At 44.4% G+C, this 22,034-nt stretch overlaps 1 protein-coding gene across 4 annotated transcripts in view; it reads left to right on the top strand.

The window, feature by feature from the left end:
- Nucleotides 1-22,034, top strand: part of GPR39 (G protein-coupled receptor 39) — a 284,672-nt gene that overhangs the window by 69,920 nt on the left and 192,718 nt on the right. For all 4 annotated transcript variants that reach the window (XM_064484714.1, XM_064484715.1, XM_064484716.1 and 1 more), the window contains one exon: nt 10,498-11,481. In XM_064484714.1, coding sequence (XP_064340784.1) covers nt 10,623-11,481 — 859 coding nt within the window. In that variant the 5' untranslated portion in view covers nt 10,498-10,622. The remainder of the gene's footprint in view (nt 1-10,497; nt 11,482-22,034) is intronic.

Consider the following 22,034-nt stretch of genomic DNA (forward strand, 5'->3'; position numbering starts at 1 on the left):
TTATTCTCGAGTTCCCCATGCATAGGTTCATCATCCATAGCAAGCCTGTGAGACCGACAGGAGGCAGCAATTATGTCTAATGTATCTTTTTAAAAATATCCTCCTAAATTGTCAGGGCTGGCCATTTGACAGCCCCTTAGACCATGAAACCCAAGTGCCTGTCTGCCTGAGTAAGCAATGATGGCAAATCAGATGGGACTAGACATGCTTCTTGCCTGTCTCCCAGCTGCGATGCACTCCCCTGTGCAAGCACCCTTGAGCTGGTGATGTTAAGGGGGCCATAATGGGACATACTGATGACAACACTGAATATCAGAATTGCCAGAGCACATCTAGAATTACTCTGGGCTTACTACCCAACAGCTCAGAGAAGAGGCCAAACCTACAACGTTGATTCTTGCAACATGAATGCCAGTCCCATCTGCCAGGGAGTGCTGGGTCTAGGCCAGACGCAATGCTCATAGTTGCGGACCCCACGCTACTAGTTGTTTCCAGGCAAAGCCTTGGTCTGTCTCTCTGAAGAGTATCAATCCAGCCTATTTGAGAGATGAGGACGTGACTTGCTTTGATTGTTCTCTCTGAGGCAGAGATGGGGAGGAGATGCTGCCTGAGTTTTGGATGAATGCCCTCCGTCCCTGTCCTCCATTCTTTCTTGACTTCTCTCTTTGTAAGAATGGAGAATTTGTTTCTTGCTGTAAGACAGTCATTGGAAGGAATCATGAGAAAGTTTGTTCTTCCTCATGTTTGTCAAACCACAGACATTCCCCAATGGAGAGAAGATGGTTCTAAGAACAGGGAGGAAGACTTTATTTAATTAATTAATTATTTATTTAATTTTAGGGAGATGGGGGAGGTAATTGGGTTTATTTATTTATTTTTTCCTTAATGGAGGTACTGAGGATTGAACCCAGGACCTTGTGCACAGTGCTCTACCACTGACCTATACCCTTCCCCTGGAAGACATTATTAATAAGATCCAGCCTTTCCTTTTGCTCCCAACTTGAAATGGGCTGTGGTCAAAAGTTGGGAACCCAGAACAGATATTATCTCATAGACTAATAGTGCTGGCTGGGCCCTGAAATGCACGTTTCATCCATGATGCAAGCGGAGGCAGGAAGGTAAACTTTGCTCAGAGGACAGGTTAGTCGTGCTTAAATGCTTGAAGCAGTTACCTGATGCTGGCCCTGCCTTCCCCAGCTGCTTTTTCCTTCCTGCACTTTTGAACCCAGTCAGCAGATTCCTTATAAGCTGCAGGCTCTAGAGGCAAAGGTGATGAGGTTCTTACCACTGGGAGCGTGGGGACGGCCAGGACGAAGTACAGTCATTGGTAGGACAGGGTCTGTCCGCATTTTTGAAAATAAGAAACTGTGGCTTTGAGTGGCCGACTTTTTAGTTCCAGAAGTGGTGTGTTTTTTGTTTGTTTGCTTGCTGGTTTGGTTTTTTAATGCAGGAAAGGGTTTTCACAAGGCGGCCTACACTTAAAGGGGGAGGGTGGCAGGGACGGTGACTTCTGTTCTGAAACCTGTCCTGTAAGCTGATTCACCCAGCCACACATGAGGCATGCTAGTGCAACTGAGGTCACGCTTGCCATCCCTCTTAGAGGGGCCGTTTCATCTTGCACTTAGAAGAAGCATCACACGGCCTCAAAATCTGTGTTTACACTGGCCTGTTGCCACTTGGTTGCCACAGTTCTGTAAACCACTCAAAGCTCGCATTCAGTGAAGATGTAGTTGGAGAGGGTAGTGTCTCTGTGGTTCAGTAAATTCTCGGTGTTGTGTGGTCTGTTTGGCAATAGGAAGTTCTGCTGGATGAAATACCTAGCTATGATCAAGATTCCCCACGTGTCATACACGCATCCCCAGCTTTCAGAGACAAGGAATCTTGTCTCGCCTGTGAAGACAGATACCACTTTTCAGTATCTGTATCACTCTCTGCTGCCACCATTAACTCGGCAATTCCTGTCTTATGATATCTAACAGTTCACGTGCTCCTGGCCTGATGTGCAGACAGACCCCTTCCTTCCGAGGTGTAACTGTCTTACTGCCTTATGTCTCAGTGCCTTCCGGAAAGGATATGCTGAACCACTATCTGTTGATTTAATTTGAGTGGCATTCAGTGAGATGTCCTCAGTACTCCATCCCAGCTCACAGCGTAAGGGTACCTGGAGTGTTTAGCTTGTGCTTCAGGACCCTGCAGGGCCCCGGGTCCAACAGCAGGAACAGCAGCAGCTCATGGGTGTGGACATGACATTGATGACAATTAACCCTGGTCTGGCACTTCCCTGGGCCTGGCATTGTTCTAAGTGCTTTCCTTATATTCTGCCATTTGGTCCTGCAGGCAGCCCTTTGAGGTGGGTACTATTATTTATCTTCAGGTTGACAGATGAGGAACCTGGGGCCCAGAGAGAGAGAACGGTGCCCAAGGTTACAAAGCTGGGGAGCAGGAGATTCAAACCCAGGCAGTTTGGCTGCAGACTCTGCGCTTGTACCCCCTGTGTTGTCCTGTCTCTTAGGCAAGAGCTGATACATATATGGGCACGTACCGTATGCCTGACAATTTTTAGGTAAACTTGTTAATGATGCCCACAACAAACCCAGGAAATAAGCACTGTGGTTATTTGCATTTTACAGGTGAGGAAACTAAGGTGCAAGGCAGCTGAATGGTTTACTCAGATGCAAACCCACAGGGTCTGGCTTCTGAGTCTATTGAGTCTGTTGCCCTAATCATCAAGCTGTCACGTCCTCAGAAGAATCAGCCGATGAACAGAGTGTCAATCCTGAGTCGATTTGTGTAGGTTTAGATAGCAAGAGATGGTTGGTGGATCATAGAGTGTAGGAAGACACCACTGAAATTTCCATCCAGGCTGAAAATTGCTCTATCCTTGAACAATCGCTGAGGCTGGGGACACACAGGGTTTCTTCCTAAGAGGGCTGGGAAAGTAGTGTCAGGCAAGAAAAGCTAGTTTATTCTTTGCTTGGAGAATTTTGAGATCAGGAGATCACGACTCAGGGGTATTTGTTTCTTCCTAAGGGTCTAGACATGGGAGAAACACAGAAAGCCGGGACACTGCAGTTTCCCCTGTGCTCTGAGCGGGCAGTGTGCAGGCATGCAGCTGGGGGCAGCCCAGGGCGTAGACATTTTCTGGTTCCATCCGCCTGCAGCAGCTGTGCAAAGACATAGGGTTGAGGGGGAAGCTGGGGTGAGTATATGGTACTGGTCTCCCTCTGGATGCCCTGGACTCAATGGTCACTCTACTCTCAGGGGCTATCTGCCTCCCAGGGATGGAGAGCCCAACAGGGGGCAGGGAGACTCCCTTGCAAACAAGGAGTCTATTTCAGAGAGCTTCAAATATCCAAGTTAAGCGAAGAAAAAAGTTGTGTGCTGAACTAAAACCATAACTCATTAGCTTACCCAAACCAAAGGACACTTCTTCTTGATGGGGAAAGAAAGGGAACCTAACGCATAAAAACTGTTTTAAAAAGAGAACATGATTTCCCACTAGAAATCTGGAGCCTCTGGGCGAGGGCTCACCTAAGAATGGAGGTGGCACTCTTTTCCATCAGGTCCCCAGGAAGGACCATCCATGCACTGAGCCTTCACAGAACATGCCGTTTTTCACAGGGCCACCCCCAGCCTGGTCCAGGAAGCTGGATCCTCAGGGTCCCAACTTGTCATTGATCCTACACTCATCTAGATAGTGAGCAATGCAAGGGATGTGGACAACTAGGCTACAGGCTCCTGGTCATGGACGCGTCCTGGTAGATTAGAGAGGAGGCATTTGATGGGTGATTTAAGACATGTAAATAGGAATAATGGATGCTCAATTTGCAGGGCTATTTTGAGCACTGAACAAACCTGGTGTTTGAGCCCAATAGGTATTTAATAATGGGAGCAGTTACTGCTATTGTCACTGTGAGAGTGATCTGGTGGCAGCACTGTCACCCCACTGGGTGAAAAGTAGGGCTGACTCAGCTAATCTTACTGGCTATGTGGGTATTCTTCCTCTTTAAAAAGTTCTGTTTAACAATATTGTGATATACATAAATTCACAAAGTCCATAAGACATAAATAACTGAATATTAAAAATCATAAAGCAAAATATCATGTAATTACTATCATGTAATTACTACCTAGGTTAAGAAATAAAATACTGTCAGCACCCAAAAGACCCCACCTCCATCTCATGTGTCCTTTCCAGATCGCACACTTCCACCCACCCCCAGGAGGTGACCTCCGTCCTTTTATGGAACTAACATCTTTGCCTTATAAACAAACAGTTTTATGATATATATATCCTCATGTAATATGTATATCCTATATATATGCCTCTCTCTTTCTCTCTCTCTATATATACATATCTATATCTATCTATCTATATATATAGAGAGAGGAGTACATTGTTTTATTGCACTTTATTGCATGTTACAGATACAGAGTTTTTTTTTTTTTTTTTTTACAAATTGAAGGTTTGTGGCAATCCTGCATCCAGCAAGTCTATTAGCACCATTTTTGCAAAAGCATTTGCTCACTTTGTGTCTCTATGCCACGTTTTTTTTTATAATTCTCACTATATTTCAAACTTTTTCATTATTATATTTGTTATGGTGATCTGTGATCATTGATCTTTGATGTTACTATTGCAAGAAGATTATGACTTGCTGAAGCTTAGATGATGGTTAGCATTTTTTAGCAATAAAGTGCTTTTTAATTAAGGTAGGTACATTGATTTTTAGACATAATGCTATTGCACACTTAATAGACCACAGTATAGTGTAAACATAACTTTTATATGCAATGAGGAAACCAAAAAATTCTTGTGACTCACTTTTTTGCGCTATTGGCTTTATTACACTGGTCTGGAACTGAACCCACAATATCTCTGAGGCTATGCCTGTATATAGATGTACATATCCCCAAATATTATTATCTTGTCTTGTGTTTAAATGTTACATAAATTGACTTGTGTATTCTTTTGACTCTTGTTTCTTTCATCCATCATTATGGTTGTAAGATCCAACCACACTGTTTTTCTAGCAGTGGTATATCTGTTTTCATGGCTATATAGTAGCTCTTTTTTGAATATGCTGCATTTTGTTATCTATTTTCCTGTAGATGAACATTTGGGTGTTTTTTTAGTTGGGGGTAACAACTCACAATGTTACTGTACACATACCTGAATATGCATTGGCGTGACATGAGCTGTAGGGTATACACCTAGGAAGGGAATTGTTGGGTCATAAGATAGGTTACATCTAACTTTAGTAGGTGCTGCCAAACTCTATTCCAAAGTGGTTGTGCCAACTTATTCTCTCATCTGCAGTTTACAAGAGTCACCATTACTCCACAACTTCAGAGACAGATGGTATTATCATCTTTACATGTTAGTCAATCTGGTAGGTGTGTAATTGTGTTTAATTGTGGTTTGAGTTTTCATTTTCCCCAGTACTAAAGAGGTTCATTGTTTATTGTCCATCTGGATTTTTCTTCTATGACTTTTCTTTGGCTCATTTTTAAATTAGGTTGTTTGTCTTTCTGCTTAATAAATTATGTCCAAATGGATACTTGATTGTCCCAAGTAGCATTTATTGAGAAGAATGGTGGGCCAGAACTCACCAGAGTTGATTGTTAAAGTTTTGGAAGTTTTGTGAGCAGATTGTTAAAGTGTGGGTAGCTTGACTTTTCAATATTTCTTTTAGGATAGGTTTAGTATTTCTGAATTCTTTAAGTTTTTGCTTGTGAAATTCTTTCTCTCTCTCCTTCTAAAGGATAGTCTTTCTGGATAGAGTATCCTACATTGCAGCTTTTCTCATTCAGGAAACTTTGAATATATCTTGCCATTCCCTTCTGGCCTGCAATGTTTTTGTTGCAAAATCAGCTGAAAGCCTTATGGGGGTTCCCTTGTAACTAACTCTTTGCTTTTCTCTTGCTGCCTTTAGAATCATTTCTTTAACTTTAGCCATCTTAATTATAATACATTTCGGTGTAGGTCTGTTTGGGTTCTTATTGTTTGAGACCCTCTGTGATTGCTATACTTGGATATCAGTTTCCTTCTTTAGGTTTGGAAAGTTTTCAGTTACAATTTCTTCAAATACTTTTTCAATCCCCTTTTCTCTTTCTTCTCCTTCTGGGACCTCTATAATGCATAGGTTGGCATGCTTTATATTATCCCATAGGTCCCTGACTTACTCATTCTGCCACTTACTCATTCCTCTGCATTATCTAGTCTGCTTTTGACTGCCTTTTAGCTCAGCTCTTATCTCAGCCATTGAGTTTTCTGTTTTTAATTGGCTCCTCCTTATAGTTTCTATTTCCTTTTTGTAGTATTCTGCATTTTTGTTCATAGTCTCTCTCATTTCCTTCAGCACTTTCATCAGCCCCTTTTTGAAGTCATGATCTAGTAGACTGTGGAGGTCTACTTCTTTGATTGTTCTTTCAGAGGACTTCTCTTGTTTTTTTAATTGGAGTGGTTCCTCTGCTTCTTCGTTTTACTTATCTCTCTCTGGCTCTAAGTGGAAGCATTCCTGTGTAGACTGTGCACGTCTAATAATTTTGTTGCAAGGTCTGTTTTTAGTATGGATGGTTGCCACATCTTTCTTCCATGTGTGTTGGTTGTTATCCCTTTGATTGGGGATGTTGTTGGTGTCGTGGTGATCAGAGCCTGCCTTGTTTGTTGAGGGACCTCCTTTTTATTCTGTGGTAAGTGTGGGTAGCTTGAAATCAGCCAAAACAGGAGTATTTATACCATGGATATTGGCAAATGCTACAAATCAGGGCACCCCACCCCCCAGCAGAGAGTCAGTCATCCACTACACCAATGGAAAAGACCGTCTCTTCTACACTGCCCCACAGTGCCGTCTCTGTCAAAGCCCAGTCCATATACGTGTGGATATATTCTTATACTATCTCATTTTTTTTCCCTTTGTCTATCCCTAGGTCAAAGCCAAATTGCCTTATATAGCTTTATAGTAAGTCTTGATATCAAAAACCTTTGAGATGGTGGAGTTTTCTATTTCAGTTTTCTGTTTCTGTTATTACTTTTTAGTTATATTGCATTATAAAGTTATCTACACTGTTTATAATTTTTGAGAATTATTAAAGTTCTCTTTATAGCTTAGTGCATAGCCTAAGGAAACAAGGTATTATTCACTTTTTAGGGTATAAATTGTTGATTGACTTTTATTTTATTTTTGTTGAATTTGAGAATCCAAAATAGATTTAAATTTACAAAAATATAATACATATGTATGGGTAAGAGTGTGTGTAGTTTTTTTTTTTACTTTGGGTGCCAATGTAAGATTTTATTATAAAAATGAGATTTAGGGCTTTAAAAAAGTGTGAAAGCCACTAGCCTAGACTATCCCTATAATGTGTAAAACGTGAATTTAAATTTGTGTAGACCCTAGAGTGACCCCAGAGTTAGAGCTGATATCAAAGGGTTCCTAAGGTATTCTTTCCTCTTACTTTTCATTAGTTTTTTTCCCTCTATACAATGTGCTAATAAAAAAAATCTAGATTACACAGAGCTAGGCCAGGTGTTATACTAGTCTTTTATCAACAAGTGAGAGCACATTAAACAGTTTTTAATTGGTCTTAGGGAAAGCAAAGGTGAAATAAAAATTCAGTTCTCCTGGACCTTTGTTCAAAACGCATTTTTCCATCTCTACTGTAAAGAGTGAATTTTAATTAACTCGATTCTCACCATTTGGTTATGCATTTGTAATCTTTGTTCACATTTTGTGAAAGGAAAATTTGATGAAAGAAATTGGACAATTATGGAACTCTTGTCTGAGCAGAACAAATTGGAATTATCAAATACATTGCAGGATGACTGGCATGCCGCAGCTGGGGGAGGAGAAGCATCAGAGCTGGTGACTTATGAAAACATCCTCTTCCCAAAATGCCACTATTCAGCCTGCACAGCCTTGTCCTGCACAGAGAGAGAGCATTGCAAAGTGGTGAGGTTTTTGGTGCCAGGTAGACCTGAGTTTGAAGCCTGCCTCTGACCTTTTATGGTAGGTCACTTAATTCCCCTGATTCTCAACTTCCTCATCTGTAAAATGGAATGATAATATCCGCCTTATAGCCTTGTGAGGATTGAAAGGATTGAATTATAGGAACGTGCCTGACACTTAATAGCGGCTCAGAGAATTACCAAGAGGAGCATTTTAAAGGAAGGATCAGTGGTGGGGCCGAGGGATACTTGTGAGATAACTGGCTTGTTTCTTTTTGAGAAGAAAGAAGTGGGCAGGGGCAGGGGTGTCTATGTGCTGGTACTGGTGCTGGAGGGGTAGGAATGGGGTCTTCCTAGATCTTCTTTTTCTCACTCTTTCTGGGGCAACAAATAACTGGGGTCTTTTGCAGAGGAGTCCATTCAGGATTCTCATCTGTAGTTACAAAAGCTCCAAGAGTCCCTGCTTACCCTGTGAGCTTTGTGGGACAGCTCTAAGACCATCAAGGTCATGGAGCTAAGCAGAGTACACCAAGGAGGAAACAAATTAGGAGTTTCCCCGCCAGCAAGTTAATAGCAAATAGCATGAGTGGCAAATAGCACACATGGTGAGGAGGAGAGGGTTTGGCAAAACATACCACTTAGGGATCCACGGAGAGGTGTCAGAGAGGGGAAAGAGAACTTTTGGCCGTGGAGCTTGTAATTTAACAGAGAAGAGAGAGAGAACTATAGCCACATAGGGTGCTAATTATAAAGCTCCAGTGGTCAAATGGCTTTTTTTTTTTTCTTTTCTGAGATAGTGTCAAAATCAAATATTCCTTGAGGTTCTCAGACCACATGCCCAGGGATGGGTTCAGAAAATACAGCCCCTATATCTTTATGTGCATCATTTAGGACTCATTGCCTGAGCACCTACTGTGCTCCTAGGACTCCCTTCCTGTTAGAAGTGTAGGTGTACTCAGGGTTTGACAGATGTGGGTTTTAATTTTCAATTATGGCCTTGGGGAAGCACTTATCCTCTGGACACTTCAGTTTCTTTATTTTAAAAATGATCACATCACCTGATGGTGGTTGTGATAATTTAAGGATGCTTTGTAGCACAGACCTGTGCTAGGCTCTCAGAATGGACAGATGAAGAGAATCTATTTTCCCAGGTTCTCCACCTGGGACATTTTCCCCTCTCAGAGGGCTTTTGGCAATGTCTAAAGACATTCTGCTGTCACTAAGAGGCTTGGGGGCACGCGAAGAGGCATGTATATGCTAAAGATTCTACAATGTATAGGACAGCCTCCTGCCTCCACCCTCACACTTTCTTCTGATTTTGGAATTAGAAAATGAAGATGGGCCTGTTTTAGAGGTATTCCTGGCTCCCTGAAGTGAGGGAACATGTCGTGATCCCTAACGCCATTTTTAGGCGGTGGTCCTGTTGGGACGGCTTGGCAGCCTCCTCCTGCTGCCCTGGATGTCCTGGTTGAGCTCCCTCCGAGGACGCACTTCCCACCCCAGAGGCATCCTGGCGGCCGGTGCCATTCTCATCCATATACATGTCCCCATTTAAAGTCTTCCCGCTGCTGCGGGAGAGGGGCCTGAGCGGTGGGGTGAAACTGAAAGGAGGGAGCCGGTGCTCCTTGGTCCCCGGGCAGGAAAGCGAAGCAGGCCGTGTGTAGAACGCCGGGAGGCTTTGGTGAAAGGCAGGCATGCTATGGGGACCCCATTAGCCTGTTGGGGGTGACTTGCTGGGGCAGCGGCTCCAGCCAGCGCAGAGCCTGACTGTTCATTGCCAAGACCCCGAGGGCCCGATGGCAAAGCACCAAGAAGGCCAGAGCTTGCTGGCTGCGCCAGGGCGGTCCCGCCACCTGACTGGCGACCGAGGTGGACGCCCAGGTCCAGCCATCTCCCCTCCCCCCAAACTGGCAGTGGCGCAAACCTTTGACGGGACCCTAAGGCAGCTGTGGCAGTGGGGGCAGGGCAGGAGAGAGCAGTAGGTCTTATCCAGCCTCATCCCGGGACTCCATGCCCAGGAGCGCACTCCAGCTTCCCCCCGGCTGCGCCTCCTCGGTGGGATGCGCGTGGGGGCGGACGGCGACTCTGGCTCGGCTGTGGCGGCGGGGGAGGTGGGGCCGCCCGTCGCCCCGTACTCCGGAGCCAAGATCTGATTTCTAGACCATGCCCGTGTGCTGAGTCAAACCCTCGCTGGGCTGGGTCTGGGCTGAGAGCACAGGCAGCAGTTATTAATGATTAATCGCTGGCCACCCCCCCTCGAGCCGTTCGGGGGAGGGTGCTCCTGGAGGGAGGGGGAGTTTGGCCGGCCAGGGTCAGGCCGCTGGGAGGGGAGCGGAGGGTCACCGGAGACGGGGGTAGGGCCTGCGCGCTGGGGGCTGCGGGCTCACTGGCTGCAGCGAGATTGGAACCTCCTTCCTCCACGGTCTCCCCGCCTCACCCAGACACACCCCCCTCAAACCCCACCCCTAGGCGCCTCCGGCCTCTCTAGGTTGGGCTGCTCCAGGAAGTTTCCATGAAAGCACCTGCAATACTGTTACCTTTTCCAGGTGAGCTCAAGAAAGCCCGGCGCCCACTCTGGTGAGTTGCTGCTGAGAACTTTGGGATCCGCAGGGAGGGAGAAGGGAAGTGACTTGGGAAGCTCTTTGGACCTGTTGGCGTGGCTGTCTTCCTCATGGCTTTACCCAGCCGCTCCAGCAGAGACTGCTCCAATATCATCGATCACAGCCATGTTCCCGAATTCGAGGTGGCCACCGGGATCAAAATCACCCTCAGTCTGGTGTACCTGAGCATCTTCGTGGTGGGCATCCTGGGGAACAGCGTCACCATTCGGGTTACCCAGGTGCTACAGAAGAAAGGCTACCTGCAGAAGGAGGTGACAGATCACATGGTGAGCCTGGCTTGCTCGGACATCCTGGTCTTCCTTGTTGGCATGCCCGTGGAGTTCTACAGCATCATCTGGAACCCCCTGACCACGCCCAGCTACACCGTGTCCTGTAAGCTGCACACTTTCCTCTTCGAGACTTGCAGCTACGCCACGCTGCTGCACGTGCTGACGCTCAGCTTCGAGCGCTATATCGCCATCTGCCACCCCTTCAGATATAAGGCTGTGGCTGGGCCCTTCCAAGTGAAGCTGCTGATTGGCTTCGTCTGGGTCACCTCCGCCCTGGTGGCACTGCCTTTGCTTTTCGCCATGGGAGTCGAGTACCCCTTGGTGACCGTGCCCAGTCACCGGGGGCTAATTTGCAACTTCTCCCGCACCCACCACCATGAGCTGCCGGAGGAGAGTTTCAACATGTCCATCTGTACCAGCCTCTCCAGCCGCTGGATCGTGTTCCAGTCCAGCATTTTCGGTGCCTTCGTCATCTACCTTGTGGTCCTGGTCTCCGTGGCCTTCATGTGCTGGAACATGATGCAAGTGCTGGGAAGGAGTAAGCAGGGCACGCTGGCAGCCTCGGGGCAGCAGCTGCAGCTGAGGAAGTCGGAGAGTGAGGAGAGCAGGACCGCCAGGGGGCAGACCATCATCTTCCTGAGTGAGTCATGGTAGAGGGCATCCTCGGAGCAGCCCCCATCCCAACCCCCACCCAACCCCCACCTGCCACTGCTTGAGGTCCTTTTAACCAAAGTCTTACCTTAAGAGTGTAAACCTAAGTTCGTTGAGCCTGAAGAGGCATTGATCTGAGCCTCTGGATGTTTATTCTCAATGTTTTGGGGACTTGGGTTATGGTCAAAAGAGCGCTCAATCAGATGTCAGAAGGTCTGGGTATATTCCAGCGTGGCAGCTGTGTGGGTGGACTAGGTCACAAAATGTCTCGGGTAGAATGGAGGCGATAATACTGAGGAATGTGAGGGTCCAATTAGGTAATGCAGCAGAGGTGAAGGTCCTTTGAGAAGGACCAAGTTCTATTCAGATAGAAGAGCACATTCTTTTTTTTTTTTTTTTTAATTTTTATGTTCGTAATGGAGGTCCTGGCGATTGAACCCAGGACCTAATGCATGCTAAGCATGTGCTCTACCACTGAGCTACACCCTCCCCTACAGAAGAGCGCATCATTACCCTGGAGAACCTTTCTCAGGCAATTAGATTTTGCTCCCATTTTTCTCCTCCTTTGTGAGGCTGTCAGGAACATAGCCTCCAGACAGTGACTTTACTCCCCCATAGTGCTTGTCTACCCAAGTCTTAAGAAACTGGAGCTCCCAGACACATACTCCCCAGGATAATGCTTGAGTATCCACTGTGGTGGGTCTGTTCCTTATCAGAGCAGAGACTCATGGCAGGGCCAGCCTGGTTTGTCTGATTCAGAAAATCTGGCTTCACAGATTCCCAGGACTTGACTGATAGTCCAGAATACCCACTTCCCATGCAGAGAACGCTGTTTGTTTTCCAGACTTCTGTTGTCATGCAAATATTTAGTCTGGTCCTTCCGTGCGTCAGGAAGGAAGGGGCCCGTGATCAGCAGCCCCCAGGGCTACAGAAGAGAGGCCTGGTGGCTGCCTTTTGAGAGATTGGGTTTTCTTGTAGACACACAATGTATATGTAACCAATGGGTTTTTAAAAAATATTTTTTAGCAGAAACAAGAAAAAGATACCATTGTGGATGTGTGAGTGAGTCAAAGGGGAGTTGCTAGAACCACTGTTTTGCTTTCTTCCCAGCTCCCTCTCCAGACATCATAGGAGGAATAAATCATGGTGCTGTTTGTTTTGGTGTGGGAAACTTGAGAAACAGGTTCAGGGCGAGGACCTAGGAGAGAAAATTGGAAGGCACTAGAAGAGTGTTGGAAAGAACCGGGTCTTGTCCCAGCCCTGACCCCGGCTTCTGGTGTGTTCCGTACACCTGACCTGACTTTACTCTGTGTCTGTGCAAAGTGAAAGGAGGGAATTTGCAGTTTGGGATGGCTACTCTGCATCAGGGTCTGTGCTTTTAACTTATACTTCCATTGCATAGAGGAGGAATTTCAGGCTTGGAGAAGACCAGGTTCAAATGCATGTAATTGCAGCTGGCAGATTCTAACCTTGCTTCTCAGGGCACGGAAATGGGTGGCTGGCTGCCTGTGGCTTTTTCACAGGCTCATGGGGAAGGGCAAATAAAATAAAGCAGAGCTTTGATTAGGAAGGTGCAGTCTAGATTAAGCTGGTGGTGTTGCAGCCTTTCTGGAACTTGGTGTAAGTTGTCTGTAGCAGGTGACATCGTCTAGGGACTTAGGAAGGGCACCCAACCCAACTCAGTCTCCCTCACCCACTGGCTGCTGCCCAAAACATTCCAAGAAGAAAGGAACATTAGATTTGCTTGAACATCTGTTGAAAGACTAGTTCTCCATTCCCCCATGTACCCTTAGGCATCTCTTAAACTTTCAGCAGTGATTTATACTTTAGTGTGAATGAATTTAATTTTTTGGGTGGTGCAGGACACTATCTTCCACTCTAATTTAGGAATTAAGGCTGCCTTTGACCAAGGAAAAAATAATTGATTTATCTTAGTTCTCTTTTGTACCAATCTCTTAAAATTAAAAAAAAAAAAATTCCTCTGAATAGATGTCTCTTCTTCTCCCAGGGGGTATTGTTCCAAGTTGAAGTCAGTCTCCATTGTGTAGCATAAAATCAAAATGGCACAGATTTTTATGTAGGGACAAATACAAACTTGGAGACATCCCATCCAGTTAGTAATCCCCTGGAAGGAGTCCTTTCTCACACTGCCCTCATTCTCTCCTCCTGGCTTTCTCCCTCTTTCTTATAACAACAATGTATTAATCACCCACTGTGTTCCAGGCATAGATTGTTGAATGGCAATCAGGTGCTCAATGTGTGATCATGTCTTGGGGGAACTTAACCATTTGTATTTAGCCCATTTCCCCTGCAGTAGGTTCTCAAAGCAATTCTTGCAAATGTCCCCCTCTCCCAATGAATTTCAAAGAGCTCTTCAATATAGGAACCTCACTAATTAACTCCAGTTAGGGAATAAATTAATGGAGTGAAGAGGAAGAAATCATGGCCTGCATCTATCAGATTAATACAATGCAATTTACTTCATAGGGTTTCATAAAACATGTGCTTTGGGGCATTTTTAACCCAGAACAAATGAATATATAAATTGTTTACAAATCGCTGAATTTAATAGAGTGATGTAGCTGTCTTTTTAGCACTTCAGTTAACAGATGTATCAAATTAAAACAAATATTTGCTCATTTCAAACATATTTTGCATTTAATGTGAAATGTAAATGACGACACAGCACAAGATGCCTTTGGAGCTCTGGAGGCAATAAAAAAACAATTAAGGACCCCTCCCTCGCCCCGTTGTTAAAAATGCTAACTTCTGCATAACGGAAGGGAAATTCATAAATCTACCCAAGATGAGGAAGTCTATGGAGAAAATAGTAATTTTCCTTCCTGCATCTTGTGCCTCAGTCTCATCGAGGTGCTGGGCTGGTGAATAATGAAAACAAATTGGGAAGTCTGGGAGAGAGAGAGAGATGCTGGGACACCTCCTAGCTTTCAAGCAATTTGCAGGAGAAAACAGTAACAATGTGAAAGTGCACGTTTCTGGAAACACAAGTATCCCTTCTTGTCTGTTGTCTGCTCAGTGAGAAATCAGTACCAGACTTACTTCCTTTTCCGTGGTCGCAGCTAATATGACTTGTCCCATGTCAGAACAGAGATTGCTGGTCTGGATTCCTGCCTCTTCTGGAGACAAGGAACTGGTGCCTCTGGCTCTTTATTCCTTAGATGGTGAGAATACACAATATGAGCCTTCCTTTCAAGAGGGATTCCCAGACTTTCCATCTTATCTTTCTGGACTCTCACTTGGAGTTATTCTCAATGCATGGAGGCACCCAGGTCCATGGACACTCATGCTTGTGTCTGTTGCACATGTGACTTGCTGTCAGATGTCACCCACTCAAAGTGCAACATCAGAGCAGTTTAAAAGAAGAGTTGTAATTTGTAACTTTTCAAGAGTATAAGGTGATTGGGACTAGGTTTCGGCTACCTCCCAGAGATCTGTAGGGTAGCGATTCAATCACCTACAGTTACAAAAATTTATTTTCAAATAATTGTGAAATTGTAAAATTACTGAAACATCACAGAAGACTTAGGACTTTATAATTGGTACACTCTTTTGCATTCTGGTTTACTCTCCTGAGTCAGAGGGAAAGGGAAGGAACCACATAGAGTGGTGGGAATTGCACATCAACTTGGGTTGATCACGGAGAATATCTTCACTATGGACTTCATCTGTTGTGTGTATTTGGATGGAAGAAAGATTGGGGATTGCTGCTGTGCTGAACTACTCTCAAAAGCAGGTTGATGCATATTAGATATTTGTGGGGTGGGCCAGAGAGAAGCAGGGAAGATATCAGAATCATATCCTCTCAGTTTAAGACCCCAGATGTGAGGTCAAGTCACATGCTCATATGAGAGAGAGAGACTGAGAGGGACAGAGAGGAAGCCGAGATGTTATGAGGGTCCTCTTTATCTGAGGACCATCAGGAACTGACATAAACTTTTCAAGTGAGTTCCTTAAAGTGGAGCCCAAAATTTCCCGTGAAAAGAGGTTTGCTTGGGACTTCATTGTGAAAAACAGAAGGGAAAAATTATGAAGAGAAATCTTGTCTTGTGTTTTATCAAACAGATTCTGATTATATGCTAAGTCTTACCGTACTGTTTCAGAATGAAACAAGTGCTTTTTGGAGGACTTAATTTTTCTGATAGAACTCTGTAGGATAGCCATTGTGTTTGATTTTCTAGAACAGCAAGATCATATAAAGAAAGCTTTCTCCCAAGGGCTCCTCTTAATTCCTTGCTATTTAACTCACCCTCATTGACGCACCTGATCTAGCATCGTCCTTGTCAATTTTCCATTCTTTGAGGATTAATAGGTCTTTCAGCGGACCTTCATTTGTCAGTAGCTTGTCATTTGATTCGTATGTTTCTCCAGCGTCCCTTTCATTGACTTCATGAAATTCTGCACCCCATGTGCAGGCCAAACGCAAAAATATAATTAGTTGAAAAACCGATCTCTGTACCCTCGTGTATATCAACTGATTACATGGAAATGAATGCCTTCAAATGCTTTTGAAGTGCCCAACGAATTTTTAAATAGTTGTTTTCCTGGCTAGTTTAGATACTGGTCTTAGAATCATGTTTGTGTCATTAATTTTCTTAGACATAGCTTTTTCTGTGATGAAAAGGGCTATGCCAACTCAGTCTCTCAGGGAAATAGCATCAAAATCAAATTAGTGACATTTTATAGAGAGATATTATTTTGAATCAAATGTTTGGCTATTCCAGGAAAAAAGTTTTGCCTCAAATATTCGGTTTCCTGCCTCTACTCTGTTCTTCCCTGTACTGGTGTAGATGTGGCTGTAATAAATGGTGTTTCATGTTTATTTTTCTATTTGTGATGTCTGTCATAAATTGCACGTGTCCTGTGATCACCCTGGTGGATGAATATAATAATGCTGCTTTATTTTTACAATCAGGCTGCCTAGAGATATCATTTCTCTGTTGGAGAGACGCATGGTTCCCATGGAAGGGAATATTGGAATCCCAGTCCCCATTCATTAGAAGCCTGTTCATCTGTCTTAGTTGCATGCCCCGTGGAGGCTGCCAAGGTGTAGTAAGGCAGGAGAGGCCTTCATCGAGCAGAGCATTCAGCTTGTTAGTGCTGAAAGCCCTCAGAATAAAAGCCATTTGCATGTCCAGACAGCACAGCAGAAGAATATTGAATTGGGCGTCAAGAAGCCCTGTCCTGGCCCACCAGACAAGGTCCCCTGACCCACCACTTGGATGACATTGTCATCTCTCTCCGCCTTTTCCGTCTGCCCACCTCCGCTGCTGGTCTGCAACCCTGGGGCAACCCACCTGACTTTCCACCTCCATTCCTTGTCTGCCTCCTGAGCACTGGAGAGAAGTCTGGTCACCACTGCTGCTGTAAGTTCTTTTTAAAAAATTTTTATTGATATGTACTTGATTTACAATGTTAGTTTCAGGGGTACAGCAAAGTGATTCAGTTATATATTTATGTATATGTACGTTTTCTTTTCAGATTCTTTCCCATTATATGTTATTACAAGAAATCAAACATAGTTTCCTGTGCTATACAGTAGGTCCTTGTTTACATGTTTTATGTATAGTAATGTGTGTCTGTTAATCCCCAACCCCTAATTTATCCCTCCCTGCCCTTTCCCCTTTGTTAACCACAGTTTGTTTTCTATGTCTGTGAGTTGGTTTTTGGTTGGTAAATAGAATTTGTATCATTAACAGGTTACTGGATAAAGAAGATATAGTATGTACATACAATGGAATATTACTCAGCCATAAAAAAGAATAAAATAATGCCATTTGCAGCAACATGGAGGGACCTAGAGATGATCATATTGCCTCGCTTTCTGGTGGCATCTTCCTTTGCAGGGACCGTCAAAGTGCTTGAGTTCCTGGTGGACCTTTCCTACTCTGATCCCAGCACATCTGCTCTCCAGGCAAGGAGGGCCCTTGACTGGACGTACCATCCCTGGAGGAAGGTCTGTACTAACCTTCGGCCAGGCTGTTCTTCCATGTTGTAGCCACTGGGATTTCCTTGGCACCCCCATTCCCAACCCCATCAAGTTTGCCAAATCAAAACTGGCACTTGCCATCTACCTCTGCTTGGATTAAATCACCAGCTGCTGCAGCCGCTGACCTCCAACACTCCCTGAAAGGAATTCGGAATGGAGATCAGGGATGAGGCACTTGGTGCTCTGGGAAAACTGGCAGTGCAGGCTATCAGATAGTTAGATATTTCTAGCAGATTTTATGAGTCCTAATTCTTGCATCTCCTCATATCTGGAAAAGCACTAAAATCATTAATGGTGACATCTGCTCCTCATGACTAGCAGCAAGCCTCTGCATTTATGTGTGCTTGGCTGCACGTCCCCCCTTCACTAAAATCGTATATAATACTGAGTGTCCCCCTGCCTCTTTGGAGCAATTCCTCAGAGCTAATGAGATGCTGTCTCTTGGGTTATAGCCCTCATTTTGCCCCAAATGAAACTTAACCCATAGCTCTCATGTTGTGTAATTTTATTTCAGTCGACAAGTTCAAGTCCGTTAATGGCTTCCCATGGCTCTTTGGTTAAGGATCAAAATCCTTAACATAAGGCCCTCGAATGCGGCTGCTCCTCCAACGTCATCGGATGCAGTTTTCTCTTGGTGTTAGTCTGCTCGGGCTGTTGTGACAAAATCCCACAGATGGGGTGGCTTAACAGTAGATGTTTAATTTCTTACAGTCTGGAAGCTTGAAATCTGAGCTCAAGGATGGTTTCTGGTGAGACTTCTTTGGTTTGCAAATAGCAAACTCTAACAGAGTCCTCACTCTGCGTGCACACAGAGGTACATCTCTGATGTCTCTCCTCTTTCTTAGAAGGAAGTCAGTCCAGTCGGATTAGAGCCCTGCCCTTATGACCTCATTTAACCTTAATTACCTCCCTCAAAGCCCTGTCTCCAAATACTGTCACATTGGGGGTTAGAGCTTCAACATACGAATTTGGGGGCACAAGTCAGTCCATAACACTCCTTAAATGCTGCCCCACTGCCCCCCACCCCCTCACCAACTTAAATTCCTTCAATGGGCCATGGCCAGGCTCTCTCCTACCACCTGGCCTTGGTATGTGTTGTTTCCTCTGCCTGAAATGCTTTTCTGTGATACTCCATGGTCAACCTGATCCCACCAGCCCCTTCAGCCAGTTAGCATCTTTGGATCGCCCCTGGAAAGCATGACCCATACTCCCTGGTTTGATTAAACCTCCCTTGAAACAGGACTCATCATGATGATTTTACAGCTAATTTGTGAAATCATCTGGTTGATGTCTGTCGTCCTTCTAATTCTTTGAGGGCAGGAGCTACCCCGGATTTTGCCACACGCTGTCCTTCATCCTAGTGTAGTGCCTGGCACACAGCAGATGTTCAGTGAATGTGTGTTGACTGAATAAATACATGAAGACACCTGAGCTTGGAGTTGGGGAACACTGTTCTGTTTTCCCCTGGACATGCATTCCTGTAGAAGTTTATCATTCCTCAACATTTTTCTGATGAGTCCAAACCTAAAGATGCTCTCTTTGAAAGGGATCTGATTCTTCCCAGGCCTCCAAAAAGTCAAGCCATCATGGAGGACATGTAAGATTTTATCTCCCCTGAGCAAAGGAACAGTCTGTGTTAATCAGCCCCTGAACATCAGCTCTCACCATATATACCTGCCAGAAGGAACCGTGAAAGGAGATGAAAGTGATTAGGGTGTTTCATGTCCTTGCTCAACTCTGTTTAACAAGGTGATAAGGCCATGAGACAACTCTAAAAATTATTTCTTAGCAGGCCCTTTCAACACTTGTTGCCAAGAGGGTACCTCAGGGTAATGGAAAGAGGATGTGGTGGGGGCAATATTTTGAAAATATTAAACTAATATGATTTTATTTTCCCTTTAAATTCATTCAATTGCCGTCTGCCTCAAGTTTTAACCATAAGGTTTATCACCCCAGGAAGGAAAAGGCGGGTATTGCCTGGTACAAAGGTATTGTTTTCAGTTTTGAGCCCGGAAGCTGGGTTTCTTGGCCTCTTCATCTAGGCGGTTGACTTGAAAGCCAGGCTTTGAGAAGGCTGAGATAGGATTTCTGAACTCCAGAGTTCTCCCTTTAATGTAGGCTCAGCCAGCCACCATGCAGCCAGTTCCAGACAGGACCATAGCAAAGGGGTTTGACATGTCTCCTTGGAAGCCATGGAAAGAAGGGTTTTAAGGAGTGAAGCAGCATAGTTAAATTAGTGGTGCTTCCCCTGGGGTGACAGCATTTCTTGCACTGAAGTTTGAGTCAAAACCCAGGCCTGTTCATGTTCCCAGAGTGAAAAAGAGACAGCCTTAAAAAAAAAATATATATATATATATATACATATGTGTGTGTGTGTGTATATATATATATAATTTTGTTTTTTTACTGAAGTGTAGTTGATTTACAATGTTAGTTTCAGATGTACAGCAAAGTGATCAGTTATACATATACATACGTATATATTTTTTCTTTTCAGATTCTTTTCCATTATGGGTTATTACAAGGTATTGAGTATAGTTCCCTGTGCTATACAATAGGACCTTGTTGTTTATCTAATTTATATATAGTAATGTGTATCTGTTAATCCCCAGCTCCTAATTTATCCCTTCCCCACCTTTTCCCCTTTGGTAACCATAGTTTGTTTTCTGTGTCTGTGAGTGTATTTTTGGTTTATAGATAAGATTTGTATCTTTTTTTTTTTTAGATTCCACATGTAAGTTATATAATATGATATTTGTCTTTCTCTTTCTGACTTAGTTCATTTAGTATGATCATCTCTATCTCCATCCATATTGTTGCAAATGGCATTATTTTGTTTCTTTTTATGGCTGAGTAGTATTCCATTGTATAAATATACCACATCTTCTTTATTCAACCATCTGTTGATGGACATTTAGGTTACTTCCATGTCTTGGCTATTGTAAATAGTGCTGCTATGAACATTGGGGTGCAGGTGTCTTTTCGAATTAGAGTTTTCTCCAGAAATATGCCCAGGAGTGGGACTGCTGGATCATTTGGCAACTCTGTTTTTACTTTTTTAAGGACTCTCCATACTGTTCTCCATAGTGCTTGCACCAATGTATATTCCCACCAACAGTGTAAAGTGTTGGTTCCCTTTTCTCCACACCTTCACCAGCATTTATTACTTGTAGACTTTTTAATGATGGCCATTCTGATTGGTGTGAGGTGATACCTCATTGTAGTTTTGATCTGTGTTTCTCTAATAATTAGCAATATTGAGCATTTTTTTCATGGGCCTATTGGCCATCTGAATGTCTTCTTTGGAGAAATGAGACAACTCTTCACTGGGACACCATCCTGGTAGAGCAGCTGATGTCAGTTAGTTCTTCCTGCCCTTATCCAGGCCTCTGGCTCTTGGTTTTTCCTAGCCTTGCTGTAGCTGCAGCCTTCCTTGGCCAGAGAATGACTCTGTTCCCAACCAGTTCCTCATGTTTCTCCAGCACAGAGGCCCCGACTGCCCCAGTGTTGCTGACACTCTAATTAGGCACCAGCTCTAGGGAGCTGAGCTGGGTCAGAGTTGCTCTAATGTGTCTCCATTGTGCAATGGCCCGCTCATTCTTCAGTGACAGTTTCAAGCCCTCACTTCTTCCTGGAAGCCTTCCTACACTCCTCTTCCTGTAAATGGTGAGCCATCTGAGACCCCATTTCTCAGGCAGGGTCACAGGTGTTATCTCCCAACTCTTCTTGGGACTCCTTGAGATTGGGGACCTTGCATGCTCACATTACTTCCAGCTTCCCTGCTGGGCTGGGGACACGAATACTGTGACCTGCTTAGTAGGTGCAGGGATGGAAATTCCCCGACTGTGGCTGCTGCTCCTGAGTGGGAGGGAAACCACGCAAACTATGATCCTCAGGAAATCACTTTGGCACCTTTCCTCTTCTCCCTGTGGTAGGCAGAAGTCTGAGATGGCTCCTGAAATTCCAGGGCCAGGGTGTACACACACCTGCTCCCACTTATTCAATCAAACACTCATCAGGATATTGCAGTGAAAGGCTTTTGCAGACATAATTAAGTTCCTAAATCAGTTGACCTTAAAATAGGGAGAGTTTTCCTGTGTGGGCTTAATCAAGTCACATAACCCTTTAAATGTGGGTCAAGAAGTCAGCAAGTAGGGAAGCCAGCGATTCAAATCACAAGAGGGGTTGGATGGAAGAGAAATTCTCTATTGCTGGCTTTGGAGATTTGGGAGACCACTGGCAGAGAAGGTGGGTGGTCCCTAGGAGCTGAGAGCCGGCAAAGAAATGGGGATGTAAATGAGCTTCGAGGTGGATTACCTCCTCAGAGCCTCTGGAAAAAACTTAGCTTGGCCAACACCATGAGACCCTGAGCAGAGATCCCAGCCTTGCTGGGTCTGGAGTTCTGGTCTACAGAACTGTGAGCTAATAAAAGGATGTTGCTTTAAGCCACTAAATTTGTTATGTGATGATGGAAAACTGATACATTCCCTGAATTCTGATGAGGAGGCTCCAAGGTCCTTATTTATGTCTTATAT

The sequence above is a fragment of the Camelus dromedarius genome, chromosome 4 (genome assembly GCF_036321535.1).
Source record: "Camelus dromedarius isolate mCamDro1 chromosome 4, mCamDro1.pat, whole genome shotgun sequence".
Classification (NCBI taxonomy): Eukaryota; Metazoa; Chordata; class Mammalia; order Artiodactyla; family Camelidae; genus Camelus; species Camelus dromedarius.